We start from the raw sequence: 21,141 nt of genomic DNA, 5'->3' as shown, positions 1-21,141 counted from the left end.
TCCTGTGTTACCGCCCTTGGTTGGACCGAGTGACAAACCTCACACACACAGGAGTATTCACCTCCACCGTCTCTTCAGAGTCTGGTGCTCTTTGGAGTTTTACCGAGCTGCGTGTCTTTCAACTCAGGTGAGGAAAGTGCTTTCTCTGGGCCGACTGCAATAACTATGTGAATCTAGTTTTGAAGCCAGCTGTAGAGTATTACCGCTGTTGGGCTTAGCTCAGCGGCTAGCGACTTGAGTCATCTGCAAGCGCTAGCGTGTTAGCTTCTACATCTCATTCACGGTGTTCTGCATCCGACAAATGTAGCCTAGTTACCAACGAAAGTGTCCCATGAATGGCTTCGTTTAGTTTTAACTTTTATATAGCTAAGGAGAGGAAGGTTTCGCCTGGTGTTGATAATTGCTACCAACACATTTATTGCCAGTTGTAAGTCATAAACATGTCAGGAGGAGTTAGCTAACGCCTTTCGATAGATACTTTATGATGATGACAGCTGAGGTGTCACCAAAGTAACATTCCTAGAGTACGTATGCGATTAGTAGCATTTTCTGGTGTGATTTTTATTGTCGGAGATAAGCAACCTTTGGTCATCTTGGGATTTATGAGGGAATGTGATTTTAAAATCTTAAAGTAAAGTGTGTCTGATTTTATTTCATTATTATTCGTGGCCAATTCTGTTGCATAGTCGGACAATGCAAGTGCGAGACGGGGCATGTTGTGTCCACTCTGTGCTCGTCCGGGGGACTAAGACGGGCGTTTCAGGGTTCCTAAGGTGCATTCTTCTGGTGGAATGACTCACACCAGGGTGGATATTTTGAGAAATGTGGTTTTATCAGTTTCACTGGTTGTTGCAGATGCTATTATACCTTTTTGTCAGCAAGTTTTTAAACTCACTCCCCCGTTCAAGAAATAAAACGAGCCTGTGTGTTGCTCACAAAAGGCAGCGTAAACTGCAGACTGAGTGGTGAATGAAGGGTGTGGCCCAAATCTTAGAGAAGTGAAGTTTTTCTTTACAGCCTGGTGGCCTTTTCGTATGCTGTGAGACAGGTATCCTAATATCAGGTAGAAAAGGGGTTTTGTTCCTTGCCAGATTTAGATTTCTTCTTCCTTTTCTTGCACCACGTTATCAGCCGCATATGAACAAATGGCCTTTGTTTTTTTCCCCGCATACCTTTTCAGTGGGGAGTGTATGCTGGCATTCGGCCAGAAAAGTGAACTGGAGCAGGAGTTTCTGGGCAAATATGTACATTTATCAAGGTGCACTGTTTGAACTCTTTCATTTGCATCAGCTACATGTGAAGAAGTACAGGATGAACCCTTGTGTATATAATATCATACAGTGGATTTGAGCTGCTGGGAAATATACAAATCGTGCGTGTTTGTTGGAAAAACACTCCACTTCCTGTCTGGAAATTGTTAAGTTTATTCAAACCCTGAAGAGACATGTATGTTTGTGTTAGTCTCTTGCATAAAAGTGGATTTTTTTTTTATATTTGCCTTCTTGTTGCTATCTCAGTCCATCTGTTTTCTATCATTTCTCTCCCACTGCTGTTCACCTCCGGAGACCGAACATAGAAACCGGCGAGGAGAGTAACAACAGGGTGGAGAGAGAGAGAGAGAGAGAGAAAGAGAGGGGAGAGTAAAACTAGAGGAGGAAGTTCAGTGCTGAGTCTCATGGGCATTATAGCTGGGTTATTCTAACTATAGTCCATTTCTGTATGGTTGGGGCGTTGTTCCATTATAATTTAATTCTACTCACCACTTCCTGTCTCATCGTTGAGCTTACAAATTATTCTTCCTCCAGCTTCAGTCACTGAGGAATGCACAGTGGAGATAATTTGGATATTTGTTGAGAACATTTTACAGATAACAGTGGTGAATTTGTTGTTTTCACTAACAGGGGTCACGTGCTTTGAAACCTCTAGATTACTGTGATTAATGCGGTCTGAACTTGGAAAACGCGTAGCCTGTAAAAACGACATAAAGTTGTTAGGTTTCCAGTCGACTGAGTCCACAATTCGGCGAAGGAAAGGTCAAGGTGAGCGTCGGGCTCACGAGTTTGCCGTATTGCTGGCGTCCTGCCATCTGTTGTTGCCCTGGAGGATTAGCGGAGAGGAGAGGGAGAAAGGAATCAATCAGGTTGGACTAATGTATCCTCTCAGTGTCTCCACCTCAGCTTGAGCCCACCCTCTGCCATCATTATCCCTGTATGGATGCTCCATTACTCCTCTGTCTGCACACTTGAAACCACCGGGCCTCACTTACAGCACAGTGCCTGTGGAGCGGCATGAATGATGCATCGTGAACATAAGGGAAAGTCGGGCAGCGTTATTCAGACTTAGTCTCAGTGTAAGAGCCTTAAATGTTGGTGGTCTTTTCCGGGTTCTTGTGTCATGGTGTGCCAGCTCGTTTCTTTACCGAAACAAGCTGGAGGGTTTGTGATTTCACGAGAAAACAAATCATACCACTGATGTCTGAAAACAGCACAAATTACTGCTGATGTATTTACTGGATGATTTAGATTTATTTTGCGTGTTACTTGGATTCATGGGACTTTTTCTTTAGGCAAAAGGATTGAAGCAGATAGTTTGATTATGATTCAACACTGGGGAGGCGCAGTTAGTGAGTTTCTGAAGGTATAATAGCGCAGAGTCACAGTATTTCACAAGAAATAAGCAAAAAATATACAGCACGATAAATTCCTTTTGTTAAAATATAAAAAAATACTGAATAAACACTTGCGAGGTTTTATGGTAGATTTGATCAGCAGTCCATATTTCATATTTCGATTTATAGTATAATTACTCTGCATTATCAGGCCTGTCACAATAACAGATTTTGCTGGACGATAAATTGTCTCATCAGTTATTGCGATAAACGATAATATTGTTATAATGACACTATTTTCAAATTATATATTAATAGTAATGCAGGCTCACCCTCTCAAAATCCAATAAATTTAGTTTTGTAGAGAACACTTAGCACTGCAACAGGAAGACCTTAAACAATAAACACGCACAACCAAAACCAGAAATAAAATGGATTATGATGTCTCTGTAAGCAAAATTGCCCTTCAAAACATGTTAATCAACAGAATGGAAATCTAGCTCCTTTTAATTCATTATGTGATTAATTGATTAACTGCGACAGGCTTGGTTGTTATTATGTAGTCGTATAGTATTGTATTATATTATTGTGTTATGTTCTGATTGTTTCTTTGTGTCAACCATGTGTGAGTTATATTTAATAATTTAAAGTTTGTTTGGATTGGCTTCCTGTCCAAACCACAAGGCAAAAGAATAAAAACTCACATTCAGATTGAAGTTGATTAACTGAATCTGTTTTTCATTGGCAGTCCCAGCAGAACATTTGGGAGAGTTTAAAGCAGCATATTATTAGATTTATTTGCTTTTGATTATAGTTATTAGTAACATTTTGGTTAAGCTTGACCTGCTGTCAATCAGTTTTTTAAATTCCCTGTGAACATTTTCACCATTTCATGAATAATTAGATGCAGGAGTAGAAGTGGTCGAGGAACTTAAATGATTTGTTTTTAGTTTGTTGATTTGAGATCAATCAAACCTGTAGTCTGGCAACATTCAGGATTCCCAGCTAAACTCACCTGCCATAAAAACATAAATATCACCTTGAAATACAGCAGGTGTTAAACACAAGCTTTTCAGAACGCTGCATGTGTGAGCCTGCGTATAAACACAAACGTCCTTGCGCGATAGGCAGGAGGACCTTTGGGGAAGTCCTGCTGGTGATCTGGAAATGATGAGGTCATTATAAGATTTAAAGTGAGCGAGCTGCAGGCTGAATCCTCCTCAGTTTCTTTGACTGAGGTAAATCTATCCAGACTCCAGCTCCTCTTCTTGTCTAGAGATCATTTAACCTCAACTATTGTTATGTTTAATAATTTAGTCCTAAAACAAATGGATCTGTCTGGACTTGCAAAACCACTAAAAGTTTCTGTTTGTTTTCTGAAGTTGATCATGTTTTCCATATTATTTCCAGAATTTTTTTTCATTCTGACCCTTATGGGAATAATGGGATGACTTGTCAGAGCCTGAGAAAGTTCGTCTTTTGTTCCAGCTGCGTGTTGCATCGCTGGAAGGACAAGGCTGCTTTCCAGCACAGCTGTGTCCCACTATTGTTTCACAAGCACGGGTTCACGTTGTTTATCTCGGCTGGGAATGTGCAGCTCCTCGCATTTTTATTTATTTATTTTTCTTTTACGCTACCTGACGTGAAAACATAAACAATTTGTTCGTTTTTCTCCCACAGACAGCCCCCTTCCTCCGTGACCTGGAGCAGAAACACTGAGCAGGACCAGAGTGGCTGCCGCAGTTTGTTTGCCGTTCGCTGTCGCCTAGCAAGCTATAGCCACCATGGCGCTGTCGTTCAAGAAGGACCTCGACAAATACAAGGACATCGATGAAGACGAGATCCTGAACAAGCTGTCGGAGGAGGAGCTGAAGCAGCTGGAGACGGTCCTGGAGGAGGTGGATCCTGAGGTCAGGGCCCGGCGAGGGCTGGAGGAGCTCCGTGGCTCCTCAGCAGGGACGGGAGGGGTTTCTGTGGTAGAGATTTGACTAAAATGTCAGATAAAAAAACCTTCTAATTGAACTGGTTTGACTGCGACATGGTTAAGACGTTTTAATTAGAAGGAAATCCCTCTTCAAATTATTGCCGTTTTCCTGTTGTTTCTCCTGGAATGCTTTGAACTCCAGTCTTTTCTTTGTACACGTCTCATGCTGAAGCCGCTATAACCGGAAAATGAGCTGAATCTGCAGCAGCCTCCCTCAGTCATGTTGCATGAGTTATCTTATAAACTGTAGAAAATCATAAATTGCCTCCACAATGGGTGGAGACTTTACTTAAAGTCCTGTTATGTGATGTGGGACAAATAACTTCACAAGACCAACAGGAAGCACTTAGCAACAGTAGAGAAAGGCTCTACTGTACATGTGCTGCATGTCAAGAGAAAGACTAAACTCATCGGCCTTGCAAAGGAAACGTTGGACTTCGTTGGAAACAAACTGGCTTGACGAAAGTTTCCAGCAGGCGTCCCTTTTTTAGCCATTCAGGTTTTCCTTCTGCATTGCTTTAGCTAAACCATCTGGATCCTTCCTGATAAACTGGTTTATACATCCGTTTTTATTGTAGTTTTAGGGAGCTCATATTTCATTTGCTGCTTTTTAATCCATGTTTTAGCATTTGCTCATTGCTCTGTGTTTGATAGTACTTTTTCTATTTGTTTCCATCGAAAGCAGTTATTTAGCAAATTGATATATTTTATTTATTTCTTATACTATTGTAGTGGGGAGTTCTTTAAAGTTTTTTGTAACATTTTCTGGGAGAGAAGGAAAATGTTGCAATGAATCAATCAGTCCCCTTGTTTGTTTTTCTGGGGGTGAACCGATTGCATTTTTCTGTCCGATCACTGAACTTTAAAAAGCCTCATCTGATAATTCAGATTTGTGCTAATACCATTTTTTTTTTGACTGAAAAGTCACTAGATATAGCAACAATATCTCTAAGTTGGCAACAGTAAGATGACTTATGCTACATGATGTGTGTATTAGCCGATATCGTCGTTTTCATGATGCTCACTTAGCTGCATTAATAAAGTGTTTCTCTGGACACAATGAAATGTTAAAAGATGGTGAATCGCACATGGCTTCAAACTGCTCCTTGTTCTTCCTCTGCAGAATGCGCTTCTTCCAGCCGGTATGCGGCAGAAAGATCAGACCGATAAGTCGGCCACTGGGCCATTCAACAGGGATCGGCTGCTCAAATACCTGGAGAAGGAGGCCATGGAGTACAAGGACAGAGATGACATCGTTCCCTTCACTGGGGAGAGAAAAGGTGAGTGTCAGGGTTCCTCCTAGGATTAGGATGTTGTTTCTAAGGTTGTTTTGTTTTTCTAATCTGGTGGAGAATGAAACGGAGACAGCAGAGTCTCCTTGTGGACAAAAAATCCTGACACAGATCCACTCGCTTGAGGGGATTTCTGACCTTGATTCATTTCTGCAAGTTTTCAGACTCTGTGTATGAGCTCTTCAAAAGTTTAAAGACAAAATTTCCTCACTGGTTGTGTACCAAACTCCAATCTGCTGCAGAATCCAAACCCTGGCTTTGGCCCATTTATTAAGGTAAACTGGTTAAACCGTATCAGCAAACATTGTAGCCGGGTCATTGATGTAGCGTATTTATGATAGAGCTGTTTAGCTTAAGGCGCTTTTGTTTTTCTTTTTTTACTTGGTAATGTTAGTTTTAAAAGCTTATTTCTCCCGGGGTTTCTGGGAATTTTGATCTTCCATGTTTTGTTTACAGGGTTTCTGCGTACAAAACCTCAGTGGTATTGTTATCCTAAAATGAGGACATGTTACCCAGTCATTAACATCTTCCAAAATCTGCCCTGCAAACCCTCAGCTTTAGTTTGTCATGTAGTATAAAGTGATTGAATTTGCGAACTTTTTATTCACTAAAAAGTGACAAGAGATTGTACTAAAATGATGGAATGAAGCAAATCTTCTTCCATACTATTCTTCCTTCAACCTGTCTACACTTACATATTTTGGTTAAATTCTAAAATACTTGTTTGATTTGTTTTGCAATAGAACAAAAATAATCCTAAGTTAAGTTGCATATTTTGACCTATGCGGATATGACATTAATTCTGTGTTATTGCGGTGTTTTAACTGGAACTGAATCAGAAGTGTTTACCCAACAGAAACCCAGCAGCCATGATGATTTGCAGGTTTTTGTGGCTTATTTTGAATAAAACCACCTGATTAAGAACTGGTTAGTTGCTATCACAGGCTAATAACTGTATTTCTTTGGAGAAAAGGATTCAGGGTGTATCAGGAGAACACACACAGCAGTAATTCCTGTTTGTGGCTGGGATTACTAATGCTTCTCTGTGGCGGAGGAAGATTTGTGCTACATAATGGGAGGTAGAAACCAGTTTACTGCTTCATCGTGACCATGTGTTTTTATTACCAGCACTCTGGCATGTGTCTTAAACCCCACTCTGATTCTGCCTTGTTCTGGTTTGATCCAAATTTAGCAGAAAAAATGATTAAAAGCATTTTAGCAGTTCTGTTTTGCTCTCCAATAATTGTTTTTTGTTTAACACAATTTAGCGTGCTTTGTGTGATGTTAGAGATAGACGGCTGAAAAATCTCCACGATGTCGTGTCAGGAATGAACTACGGTAAAAGTGAAAGATCTGGTTTTTCTCGTATTGATAAAGGTTTCACTAGCCTACAGTTAAACTCTTTGGAGTGTAACGTCGGTTGTTCATTTAGCTTTAACATTTCAAGATATTGAATCACAGTCATCATCACTATCAGTGTGTGCAAAAATACAAACCTAAAAGGCTACCTAGACTATATTTGCTCAGTTGAATCATTCCTACTTCCCTTAATGTCAAGAATAGTTTTATTTCTTTAATAGCTGACATGTTAAAGCTCATAAAGAGCTGCTGGATGTTTATCCCAAGTCCTGCAGCGTGTGTAGCTGTTATCACAACCTCCTCCTTGTTGGCACATCTATCTGAGTTCTCATCCTGGTATCATGTTTGTGTGAGAAACCTGCAATGCTAAGAAGCTTTTCTGAAATTATAGCTGACACTTAACATAATGTGTAATCTCGCACTGATACAAATATCATTTTCACACTGCGGCTTGTCCCGTCGCTTTCCCAGGCTTGTTACAATAGAGTGTGAAGAGCACCAACGGAAAAGTCACCAGTGTGTAAAATGCTGATTGTTGTAGCATTTACAGACTAACAAAGATGGATTTTACAAAGGTTTTAGTTTCCAGTGATCTGAAAATCTCAGCTTTTTTTGACCAGTCTGGATGATCGCTATTCTTTCTCAGAAGCAGCTATGCAAATCTACGCTTAAGCCTTATTTGAATTGGGATAAGACTTGAAACATTTGTTGTTTTCACAAAATCTATTCAACTATTCTTATTTTGTTTCCATTAATGTCATAAGCTGTCAGGTTTTCAACCTTTCCCAACAATTACTAAAAAAGCATTCTCCAAACAAGGAGAAATCTGTTTTATCAGAGTGAATACACTCAGGAAGGAAGCTTCTCTTACAAATAAAATCCCTGTAGAACCAGATGGACTGCTGTAAAAACACAACCTACTCTTTTATCAACATGTCTGCTCTATTCTTACATGGTTCTAGTAATCATAACCACTGTTTGGATGCAATGTTTGTCACAAACGTAGCTGAAGAAGCAGATGAAAATCGTTAATCTCATAAGAAAGCAGAGGAAACATGGAATTGACGTCTTTCCTTGATTTACCCACAGCGAGTTGGAAATTAAACTCTCTCTCTCCCTGCCTGCTCATGTGTTCAATAACTTCCTATGACAACATGGAAAACTTGGATCACTGTTGGCCGGTGGTTCTGTGGATTCTGTCCTCCCTTGTTATACTCGCCCCCAACTGATATTTAATGTGGTTCTGAGTGTGTGAGGCTCAGATCCAATGATGTTAATAATGTCAGCGGAAGAGGGCTTTGCTCAAATACCATAGAAACCACTGCAGATCTTTAATGGCTTAATTTCAGTGCTTATTGTTTTTCCTTCCAGTTGCTCTAGAGTTTCTTCAGGGTGTGTCGGCCTTATTAACTCATGTTGTGGTCACCCAAGCAGAGAATCTGTGGTAACTTCAAAATCTCTTAAGTTGGCTTTTTTTAAAAAGTTGGACATCTTTGAAAGCACAGAAGATCCAATAAACATTTTGGAAATGAGTTGTTATTACGGCATGCATTTTGCTTTGTTCTGCTAAAAGGAGTAAAAAATCAGTATGTTGGCCAGAATAAAATTCAATTTTATTCTCTATGCTGGTAACATAGATTACTATCCTGTCCAGTGACAAAATAAGAGTATAATAGACTCTTATTTTGTATAATAGACTCTTATTTCCAACCTCCCATTTTACAATTACTGTAAGAGTTAGACAAGAAGGGTTACAGCACTCTGTACTTAGTGAAGAAGTTTATGATTACATTTTCTTTGTCATCACTTTTTGGGGATCTGAGTTAAATAAGTTGAGCCGGTGACAGAGGACCTCGGGGTCAGCTCTGGAGATGAATGCACAAAGAACAACGTTCTGAAAATGGAGGACATGACGGACACACTGAGGCTCCTGTTCATGGGACTGTCCTACAACCACAATGTCTTCGGAGTGAGACTATTTCTGATCAGCAGTAATACACACTTCTGTTGATTAGGGGTCGGCATTTATTGTATTGTCGCAGTTACTGATGGTAAATTAAAAAAGTATTTTTTTTTTATTATTTTCTGCATCGTTTGTCCCACAACAGCATCAATAAATACCAGTGAGCTTGAAAATATGATTAAATGCAGTTACTGTGTCCACTTTTTTGGGAATGTTTTCCCAGAACAGTATTTGTGTTTGTGACGCTATGCTTTGCCACATAGTTACCTAAAAAATAAGTAAAAACCTCACATTGTAGCTGGTGTGTGATTTGTTTTACATGTCAGATAGACAGATTCTTCATGGTTGGTCTGAAACATCTGAACAGAAAGAGTTACATTGTTTGTGGTGGAATCTGTTTATTTTTAGTTGCCAAATTGTTCTGACACCACATGTCCGGTCTAGGCATTACTGTTGTTCTGTTTTCCTGGATTTTTTTTTTCTTTTACTCTAAGGTCCAGTGTGACTGTCCCATTCACTCAATGTTTGCATAAAATCGCGCAGAAGACAAATTCTTTACTCGACAGTCCTTTGGTCTCTGTCATTTGTCCCCTCCTCTGGGTTAAATATCTCCACTGAGGGCTTGGCTCTGAATGCTGCGTAATGACTGTATTTAGTGTTTACTGGGTTTACAGGAAGTGCCAGAGCCCCCACTGGGGAGCACTTTGAACAATTTGAGTGACTTGAATGAGTTGGAAGGAAGAGAACGAGGGAGGGCCGGTTGCTGGTGGGTTTGTGTGTGGAAGGGGACGGGCATACGGAGGCAGCAGAGAGCTCCCACTGCATGGCTGCTCTGCCAGCTGTAAGTGCTCGCTGCCTCAGCAGTGCACTTTATGTTAGACTCAAGTTTTTGTTGCATGACTTCCTTCACACTGTTGGCGTCTTTCCTCAGATTGGTTGCCAAGGAAATCCTGTCAGAAAGTCATGGCTTTCTGACAGCATAGCTCAGTTTGAGACGTTTCCTACATCACAATTAATATTCTTTCTAGGACCGCATCACTTAGAGATGGTTAAAATAATGCTAAAAATTCCCAAAAAGAAAATGAAATGTAGTAATTTCACTCATGTTTAGTTCCAATGAGCTATTGGGTTGAAACTTCAACCTGCTAGCAAGATTCAGTATATGTAGGTACATTTATTTTTGAATTTCCTACTGATACTTTGACATGTAGCGAGGGAAGCTGAAATTAACCCAGAGACCTTAATTAGAAGAAGCTCCTAATGAATAACAATCTCATGCAAGTTTCCCATCTGACTGGCATTTGTGTGTCCTTCCTCCACAGGTAAAGTATTTGTTCCCAAGCAGAAACCAAAAGAAATGTTCCAGGAAGAAGCCACGACCCTCGATCCAGAATTAGAAGAAGCTCTCTGCAGCGCCACCGACACCGAATTGTGTGATTTAGCAGGTAAGAATGACGACGTTTAATAAACATTTCATGGTGGCACTTTCAGGTGGGACAATCTGTTTCCTGGACGACTTGATATTCTGCATTCATTAACTCAGACCTGCATGGAAGAGTCAAACGGGGAAAACCGCTGTTGATGCAAAGCCGTCAGAGTTTTCGAGAGCCAGTGTCCTGCAACAGATCTGTCCCCACTTTCCAGAGAGCGAAACAAAAAATTGTACAACTTTCCTTCCACTTTTGAATTATTACAGATGATGCATTATGTGTGGAAAGGATATAAATACTCTTGCAGGGGAACAGCAGCTCTTAAACACACATCAGTGTGACTCATCGAAAAGAAAATCCAGTTGTAGCCGCATCCAGCTGTCCGATCCGAGTCTTTCCTGGGATGGAAAAATACAAGCTGTTTTCCCCCCCCGGCCTTTCCCTTGGCACCGACTTTTACTCCGTGTGCTGATGGATGAACGAAAAAAAAGGGCTGACTGAGCAGCATAACACCTCACATATGCAATGCTCTCCAGATTAGATCATCTTACCTTCACATTGAACTGCAGAATTTCTGCTTACACGGTTATTTCTCGCCAGTTATCGAACAGATTTTCCTCCTTTGGTTTACAGCTATTCTGGGTGTGCACACACTGGTCACCAGTAATCAGACATACGATGGAACTGGAAGTAAAGAAGGCTACAACAGTGAGTACAGTGAAGTTTAGTTTTTTTAAATTTTACTCTTTTTTACTCTTTATAATTACCCCCAAAGAGGTCAGTATTGTGACCTCAGGCTCTCTGTCTCTTCCAGACGTGGTGAAAGGAGAGAAGATGAACCCGGTGTTCGATGAGCCTCCCAACCCCACCAACGTAGAAGAAACGCTGCAGAGGGTAAAAAACAACGACGGCTCCTTAAAAGAGGTCAACCTTAACAACATTAAGGTACGCACAAGTCCAAACGCAGAGTTGAGCTGCGTAGGATACAGCCTCCTCCAACACCAGCGTTCTTCTTTCCCCAGAACATTCCCATACCCACGCTGAAAGACTTTGCCAAAGCAATGGAGAAGAACACACACGTCACAAAGTTCAGCCTGGCAGCGACACGGAGTAGCGACCCAGTTGCTGTGGTGAGATGGAGCGGTTTGTGGGCTTTTAATGGTTCTGTTGACACGTCGTAACACCTTTCATTCTTTCTTTCTTTTTTCTTTTGCTTTCCCTTTCCGTATTCTAGGCATTCAGCGACATGCTGCGGGAAAACAAGACGCTGCGGAGTTTGAACTTGGAGTCCAATTTCATCACTGGAGCAGGAGTGCAGTCTTTGGTGGAGGCGTTGCGAGATAATGACACACTCACTGAGATCAAGATAGACAACCAGGTGAGTAACGTAAAGCGAGCAATTTAGCTCGCTCTGCTAATCACATGCAGCTCAGCCTGTAGGGAGCAAAAGTACAACTTTGAGATTTTAAATGATATTTTCCAAGCCAAAAATAGATTTGTAGGTAATAGTAGCTGGAATTTGGCTGGTGATGTTAAGGAAAATATTCTTAGTTTTCCTTTTTCTTTCTGCATGGTAGCTATATGATAGAGTTTACAGGCTTAACTTCATTTTAGTCAAGAAGTAAAGGAACAACACAAAGCCCTTCTTCTTTGGCCTTTTTTACTATGTTAGATCAGTGACGTCCAAGGCCAAAATGATCAAGATGAAAGCTTTTGAAGTTTACTTTGAAGTTTACATACACATTTATTGTGCTTTTTTAATTGTTTTTCCTCAACAATAAACTAAAGGTGCAAGGTTCTCTTTAAATTAACTAAAGAGACTTTTGAAAAAGAAGGATCTTTGAATCATTGTAGATCAAATAAACACAAAGGATCTTTAACTCTGAGTTGTTACAAGGCAGACATATTTTTTGGGTTGATTATGGGCTAGAATATCTTTTTTTAGCCCATGTTTAGCTTGGTGTATTTCGACGTAAAGGTGAAGGGCCGCACAAAATCTTTTATTGAGCCACAAATGGCCCTCGGGCTGCAGTTTGGACCCCCTGTTTTAGATCACTGTGGTTTCATAAACGGGCAAAAATTCATGTTGATGATCAAATAACTAGCTGTCATTTGTCCTGACAGCCATGTGTGTTTTAGTAGTACGGCTTCCAGCTGGAAGGAGGAAGCTGAACTGTTTCCGTGCGGTGGGAGCTTCTTCCTTCTGTCGTTCCCCGTTAACCTCCTTGTGCTTGTGTGTTCCTCAGCGGCAGCAGCTGGGCACCACCGCGGAGATGGAGATAGCTAAGATGTTGGAACAGAACAACAGCATAGTGAAGTTTGGCTACCACTTCACCCAGCAGGGGCCTCGGTCCCGGGCTGCTGCGGCCATCACCAAGAACAACGACCTCGGTATGATTCACATACACACGCAAAGACGGATGAAATTAACCTCCTGTTTTAAAATTAAAACAACTGAGTTATCAGCTGGTATCGGTTGCTACGGAAATATCCTGACAAGTTAAATTTAGACCTCTGTGAACTTCTGTTCAGCTTGCAGTCAGCAGTGACCAACTCTCCTCTTTCCTTTAGCTCCTCCCCCTGTCAGAGCTGCCGTTGCACAGGTCTGATGCATGGGGTGTGTCAAGGGGTTGATCGTAACAGAGGCTTCCTTCACAGTGTCTTGAGTGATGCATTCACTGCATTAACAGTTTGAAAACCCTGAGAGTGACGACATCTCACTTCTTGTTTCCTGTACATGCTGACACACGCTGTTGAAATGGTTTAAACTTTGACCACAAAGTTGACGATGGCTCACTTCCTGTCTTTAAGTCGGACTAACAGACCTGTGAAGCTTAGAGACGATACCGCATGCTTGCTTTTTGCTCATCTTTGATATGTTAATGATGTTTTTTGAAAATGTTTTTTTTTTTTTATGCTGTTTTCAGTCCGCAGGAGGCGAGTGGAGAGGGACCAGTAGAGACGGAGCGCGACCTTCCTCCTCCGAGCCAATCCTCCTGTTCATCTCATCGCGTGGAATAATTTCAGCCGTTGCCCTGGTCTCATCTCACTGCGTGAAAGTTTTAGTCCTGTGCCAAACTAATGGGGCAAGGCATGCTCAGCCTGAACAATACATCAGAGAAGAAGGGAAATGACTGGAATCGCCCTCTCCCCGTTCATGTTTCTTATGTTTGTTTTCAATGTTGTAAATCTCATTAGTTTTTAAAACGTGTCATTTCAGCTGCTCTTATTTTGAGCCTTTATATTTACCTGTCCAGACTTTTTACATGTTTGTTGTTTTTGTTTTTTTCTTTCTTTCTTTTATACGGCGCTATAATACATGTGAAGTAGTCATGCACAGTACCAAGTAACAAACAACAGCTTTGAGGAAAATCTGAAAAAAAAAAAAAAAAACACACATTTGGAGACTTGTGTTGCCCGTTCTGTTTGCGGCTGAGATCAGAGCTTCTTTTCAAACGATGTGTTAAAGCAGCAGAATCTGTCTGAAGTTCGTACTTATTTTGGATGACTCTGGGCTCTAACGGAGCGTGGCAGCATGAGGTGGTTTGCAGGTGTTGTTTATTAAAAACCTCTTGAAAAGCTGGCAGGACTGGACCTGGTGTGCTGTAATGGTTGGTTTGAACCTAGTCAGTAACGTGTGTTAAAATCACATAGATAACCTTGGTTTATCTCCTTGTGTAAAAAAAAAAACTGTAATTACTTATTTACTGTTCTAACCTAGCTGAAGTTCTTGCTTTGGTACAGTTGCAATTTTAACGTTAATTATTTCGATCAAAAAAGTATAACTAGGTCAAAATGGTTAGTATAAAGCAAAAGTGGGCTTATTTTGAAAGAAAAAAAAAAAAGCTGAAAAAATACAAGTCAGAGAAGATTTTGATGCTCAATCATGCCAAAGACTAACACACGTAGTGCAGATGATGCAACAGTAGACCACTTGCTTTTAACTCCACAGCATGGATTGAAGGAAACAAAAGTCTGCTTATAAAAAAGAAAATAAATTTGGACATTTTTTACACGAAGCAATGCTATTTCCCCTTATTTTGTTTTGACCTTTTCATAACAACAATTTGCTAGCTCGCTGAAACACGAAAAATGCTTTCTTCCAGCTCCATCTTGCAGATTGAAGTTGTAATTTGAAGCCTTCGTCCTCCCCTGACACAAACTCACAGGTTCAGCAGTAGAGCTGAGTTGGGAATCCAGGCGCATCGATCAGAACGTTCCTCTAACCTGCTAACCAGGAGTTACTTGAACGTTGTATATACTGTCTATAGGAACAATATGCTGGCATGACGTCCTCACTTGTGAACATCAAGTTTCTGTTGACCAAAAAACTTCACATTCCTTAGGAAAAATATTTTTCTTTTTTTTTTTTATATCTGTGCACTTTTTCCATGTCCACATCTGCTAATATTTCCTCCAGACAGATGCTTTTATATTCCTTTGTTTTCTGGTGAACAGTCACCTAAAGCGGATAACTTTTTTTTTTTTTCTTGGGCTTATTGGTATCTGGTGGCTTGTAAAATGTATATTAACTGTAAAATCCCATCTCAGATTGAAAGTATGCACAGAGATACACACACGTGTGTCATAACCCACAAGTCACTGCTGAGATTTTTTTTTGTACCTGAACTCCACACTCTGATGTTAACGCAAAGAATGTGTATTATTATTATTATTATTATTAAAAAAGGACAGGTTAAAAAACACTGCTGAATATAAAATATCCTCAACAATAAATGTTTATATATACATATGGTGTCTTTGGGATTTGTTTGTACTAATTTATAACTAGTACTAAAATAGAAACTTTAAGCTGCATGTTATTGTAAAGACTTATGTTTCTTCCACAGTTCGCAGTGTGCTATGTCAAAGTATAATGGAAAGTTAAGCGGAAGGAAAAAAGAAAAGCAACACGGATTACCCCAACATTGAGAAGTTTACGAAGAAAAGACCAAAAGTGATTATAACAATGCAGCCTATGAAAAAAATTGTATATCTGAAATTAATAACACAGAAATAAAATGATTTTGCTTCTATTGAAAGATAATAAGCCTACATCAGAAACTGTGCTTGAAAATATTGAATTATTTAAAAACAGAAACTAAGACCTCCAAGTTGTTTGGATATGCGTCTGGAAACCTTGATGTGATATTTGCATGAATGTAAAACAGCTGAGCCGGATTCATGTGTTGTTTATTTAGCAGGTCAAACGTGATGAATGTGTAAAAGTTGGATTGTTGCTGACTTCATTATAAGATCAAAGGGAGCAGAGTTGAGGGCAAAAACATGAAATCCTCAGACAAACCAGAAAACCTTGGCAACACACCAACTAACAAACAAGCTAATTTTGCCGTCTTCAGAATCAGAGTGTTTACAAAAGTCACTCTGCAGCCTTGTGATTGCGGCTCTCAAGTCTCCATTTCCAGATTCCCAGCTTCAGGAGTTTACGATCACCGACGGGCCTTTTGGGCTTGGCGTGGGTCTGCATGTGGTGCACATGTGCAGCTTTTAATCAGATCCAGTTTTCTGCTTGTTTGCGCATGCCTGAAAGATGATGTAATGAACATGACTCCATCCCTCTGTAGGTTTCCGGTGCCAGAGCTTCGCTGTCAGAAAAAAAACGCTGCACCTCTGACACGAAACTTTGACCCGGCGAGGGTGGGAGGTGAATGACTCAAGTGTTTCAACACTGAGAGCAGAAAGAACAAGAGCCTAATGTCGTGTCTGTTTAGTCACAAAGGAATCATTTCACAAAGGAAAGATACAAATCTAGAACTGAGGGTACAACACACACATTTGTGCTTATGTAAGCACAGGACAACTGCGCCTTTAAACTGCCTACACATGTGGAAGAATAGACTGAACATAAACCTTTATTAGAGGTTTTCATGTTCAAACGGGACTCTCAGGAAGCTATATTTATTCTCAACTTTAAAAAAAAAAAAAAAAGAATAAAGAACCCTGAGAAGAGTTTGTCTCTTATTATATGGAGCAAAATGTGCAGTTTAGGAACAGCTCAAGCACAGCATGCTATCACAAAACTAAGAGTTGTAGAGCAAAAACAAATATCTGGAAAAATAAATAAGAAAATAAATGAGACCTTCACCAATGATTACAGAGGCAGAAATTCTCAGACAGAATCTGCATTGGCAGCCACTGAAACAAAGACTGAAGAACCAACGCTGAACATCTCAAGGTGACATCAGCTTTTAAATTTTGCAAATACTAAACCTTAATTCAGCTGGGAAGTTGATCAAGTGACGTCAAGAGGCAAAACAGGACATGCAGATACAATAACCATGGTATTTGTCTGAGTTACTTTCTTATTGCAACTGAGACAAAAGAACTGGAAAGTTGCTGGATTAAAATAGACCCAAACTAAAGAGTCAAGTAGCCAGGAAATGAAGTGCACGTCAGAGCAGACTTTTATTATTAAATCTATCCTCTATAACAGTGCTACAAGCTGTATTTGAGTTTGTCTCTTGATTCATTCGAAGTATAATGTTTTCCAGTGTGAGTTTCTGTTGTCCTTCAGCCAACACAAAGGAAACAGGAGCCTCTGGCTACATCTGCTTACTAATCTCAGAGGCTCCCTACCGGACTTTACACTCTATAGGAGCAGCAGCTGTATTAATAGCTCTGCGTAACGCATCAGTCATTCATAATTAATGTGGCTGCTGACATGATCTTGGATAAGTAACCGCTTTATAAGTTTGTGTGCAGCTAAATCGATATTATGTCAAAATATCGATTTAGCTTACACGGGATGGAGTCGTGTATTTTTTCTAGAGCGAAGATAACGTTAGAAAAAGAGAAACACTAATGCAAAACCTAAATGCTCAACTTTAAGATTAGTAACTAACGTGCGCCATCTGCTGGAGGAAATATTCAGGCTCCAAAATCCAGTTGCCTGATTAAAAAAAAAAACAACAACCTACCAGCACAAATTTCTGACAAATTTCCAAATCTTTATATTAAAGATTTGTTACGCTTTTTTTTAAAATTATTTTATTAATTTTAAATGAATTTTACTTGTTTTTAAGGCTCTTTCCTGGGTAAGTCCATTGTGGTTCATGAACCCATAGATAGTAAATTGGAAACATGTCTGTGTAATGTAGCCTTTATTTGAGTTCGGGTGGGGACGCTCTTATGTTTGTATTCAAGGTATCAACTTACAATTCTTTTCTTTTTGTTCAATTTGGCTTTGTCCTGATCTGTCTGATCAATGCTATTGCTTGATCAGCAATTTTAGCTCTGAATTATTTAGTTATGACTATATTTATTTTGTCTTCTTTAAAACTGTTCCACTTATCAGTCTATAGTGGTAGTTGAGCGACTATTCTTTATTGTTCTTATTTAGTTGGCTTATTTTATGTTTGTGTTCTAGAAAACATACATCTGTCTCATTTTTTAATCTGCGGCGCTTTCTTATGAAGTAAAGATGGCGTTTCTTTTCTCCTCTTATTTAATAAGAATGTTTTCATTGCGTTTAAAGTTAGGTGTAGGGTCTCCATGCCATATCATGTCCATCACCATTAAGCATCATTCTATTGCATTTTTAATCTGCTAACCAGTTTGTGTGAAAAGTATCACATAAATAAAATTTGCTCAATCGATTGAGCTGCAACACCAAATATTTCCAGCAGGGGTCAGAATAAAACAAACTTTCCACTGCTCTAGTTCACGTTGGATCAAACCTTGAAGACGTTCAGAATTACATCTGTGTATATTATGGTTTTGCAAAGACGTCTAAGTTCACCTACGAATAGTAAATACATTTGTTATGAATGGACTATTTTAAACAAGCTCTGTTGTTGTACAGAAATGCTCTCAGATTTTTTAAACTATTAATTCGGTTGACACACTATGAGAGGAAATAAGCTCTCGAAAGGCTGAACTCCGTTTGGCCTGGAGCCTTCCTAACTATAAACCACGGGTAGGAGTGAATTGGCACGGTCCGCCGTATCCTCTCTCCTATAAAGCTGGAGGTGGACTTGGATCAGGAGGCTGATTGTTATCATGGTTACAACATGAGAGACGAACTGTTCCTTCTCCTCCATCTGAGGGAGACAGCTGTTTCCCTTGTTATTTTTACAGCATAAAGACGGGATGGAGTCGTGTAAGTGGCCTTCTGTTGCGTGCTTTCGTCCTCTCCACATAATGCTTCAACAGACCATCCCCAGGAGAAATTAGCCACGACTAAAGAAGGGGAAACAAATATTACATGAATGCAGAATTGATTTAAAAAAAAAACAAACAAAAGTGTCATGTCATATTGAAAGCTTCATGACTAATTAATGCGCCACGCTCCCCTCTTCCTGGTCCGTCTGTGTTCCCTTGCATACGTTCAATGACCTGATTTGCATTTGAAAATGTCATGAGACGAGCACAGCTCCATGCATGGCCTGGAAAGGAGCTGATTGAATCAATAAAGCATTCAAAGATCATGAATCCACTTAGTGCTCCACCACATTTGCTACACGCTGGATCAAGTTTCACCTCTGCTCATCCTGTTCGTCTCAGAGAGTCACCTGCAGCCTTTGTGTTTCTCTCGCAAAACATGCTGTCTCTTATTGATGCCACATTTAGAGCCCTTTTTTTTTTTTTTTACCCTTCGGTGGTTAATACAGCAAAACCCTTTTGCGTGTTTTAATAAATGAACAAAGTTCCCTAACAAACCAAGCAACGTCAGAGAGCTTTCCACCACTCGGCCGACTGAATAACCAGTGACAATGCAGGCTGCACAGACGACAGTGGCAGGTGGCCATGATAATTTCCACTCACTGTTCGTCCAGTAATGAATACATGATTAGGAGGTCTCTGTTTTTCACAGGATCCCAGATTGGAATCACATAATGGAGTTTTGTCCTATTTGTAGTTTGCCTAATTGCATTATCTATCAAATTGTCAAAGCATCCAGATGACATGTAGTCCTGAAATCTAGGTCAGAAGATGCTGCCTGACAAAAACAAAACTTGCTGATTAACAACCAATTAAAAAAAAAAAATGAACTATGTTTTATTCCACATTGAGGTTGGAAGTAATCCTGGAAGTAGGTGGTGAATATTTTCATTAGCTGTGAATATCAATGCAGATAAAACTATAACTGCATGATTTTAGTGTCAAACAGTGCAGCCAAGTTTTATCAAATTCACCTTCTAATATGCATCAATTCAAAGAAGTTATGACATACAGTTGAAACCAGATATTTTCATGCACTGAAAGAAAAGACACAAATACATTTTTCTCTCATTGTCTGAAGTCAAATCAGAGCAAACTTCTCTTGTTTTAGCTTAGTTAGAATTACCAAAGTTATTTCTATTTGCTAAATGCCAGAAAACTTGGGAGAAAAAATGATTATTATTATTTTTTATGTAACTTTCATTGAATTCAAAATATTACGTACATTAGGTCAGTATGTGGGATAACTGTCTCTTGAACTATATGACAAACAGACCCCTTTTCACACACGTTTAAAGATTCAAAATCCTGAAGGCTGAAGGTCATACTGGTTTCTGCTTGGATACCAGAGACATCCTCGATTTAATAAAGTCGGTCACACAATTTGGATATCATCCCCAGATATTCTTTTTGTAAAGTACAACATGCCCTGGCAAATATAAGCAACCAGCTTCTTCATATGGTATGCCTGGACTGTAGAGGCAAGACACGTTGCAAAAAAAAAATGAAACAAACAAATAAAAAGGAACCATTATCTGATCAGACATAAGACCCAAGCAGTGCTTCCTTACTGTACTCCACCAATTTGGAATATGATCACAAATTTACATCAACATCCCCATCCTACAACAGAATTGATTAAGTGTAATGCTTAATATTTTCTTGTCATTGCTGTAATGTCACAAGGAAAGTTCAAGATACTGGACACATGTTTTCTATAAAATCAATCAAACTCGCTTGTTTCTCACTCAAGGGTCAGTTTTTGTCTTTGTGTTGCTATTTTGTCTGTTATTGGATCAAGTTACAATTTACTATAGTGGAAACAAACATATTTCTGAGTAGCTTGTCAGCATACATCAGTGAATATCTGTACATGTTTTGGTTTGTTTAGTCGATGTCAGCATGATTAGAGCGAATAATGGACATTTTAAACCAGTACATAAACAGTCACTTCCTTATTTAGGAGACTTTATGATGTTTTTCCATCTTGGAAAAATCCTGTTTATCATTTATAGCATTTGTTAGCCATGTTAGGAGAAAATACATAGTTTCTATCACATGCCTGTTAACTCATTTAGTTTCATAGTGTCTGGCCAAATTACAGGAGTCACATTTCCCAGACAGGATGGGAGTGATCACAAAGACCTGCGAAACCTTTCCACACAGCGTGAAAATAGAACTATTCGTAACTCTTCAGCAGTGGTGGGTTACTGTACTTAAGTACAATTTTCGTGTATCTGTACTTTACTTAAGTAGATTTAATAATGGATACTTTCTACTTTTACTCCACTACATTTTACAGTAAGTATCTGTACTTTCTACTT

At 39.6% G+C, this 21,141-nt stretch overlaps 1 protein-coding gene across 1 annotated transcript; it reads left to right on the top strand.

The window, feature by feature from the left end:
- tmod2 (tropomodulin 2) lies at window positions 1–15,387 on the top strand. The gene is made up of 10 exons (XM_008404565.2): window positions 1–127; window positions 4,289–4,518; window positions 5,716–5,872; window positions 10,529–10,651; window positions 11,270–11,344; window positions 11,451–11,581; window positions 11,659–11,766; window positions 11,871–12,014; window positions 12,883–13,027; window positions 13,564–15,387. Exons 2-10 carry the CDS (start codon window positions 4,393–4,395, stop codon window positions 13,593–13,595), a joined length of 1,041 nt encoding a protein of 346 aa, XP_008402787.1. The 5' UTR covers window positions 1–127; window positions 4,289–4,392; the 3' UTR covers window positions 13,596–15,387.
- Window positions 15,388–21,141: the final 5,754 nt, after the last annotated feature.

The sequence above is a fragment of the Poecilia reticulata genome, linkage group LG3, assembly GCF_000633615.1.
Source record: "Poecilia reticulata strain Guanapo linkage group LG3, Guppy_female_1.0+MT, whole genome shotgun sequence".
Taxonomy (NCBI): domain Eukaryota; kingdom Metazoa; phylum Chordata; class Actinopteri; order Cyprinodontiformes; family Poeciliidae; genus Poecilia; species Poecilia reticulata.
This window is presented reverse-complemented; position numbering and strand designations above follow the sequence as displayed.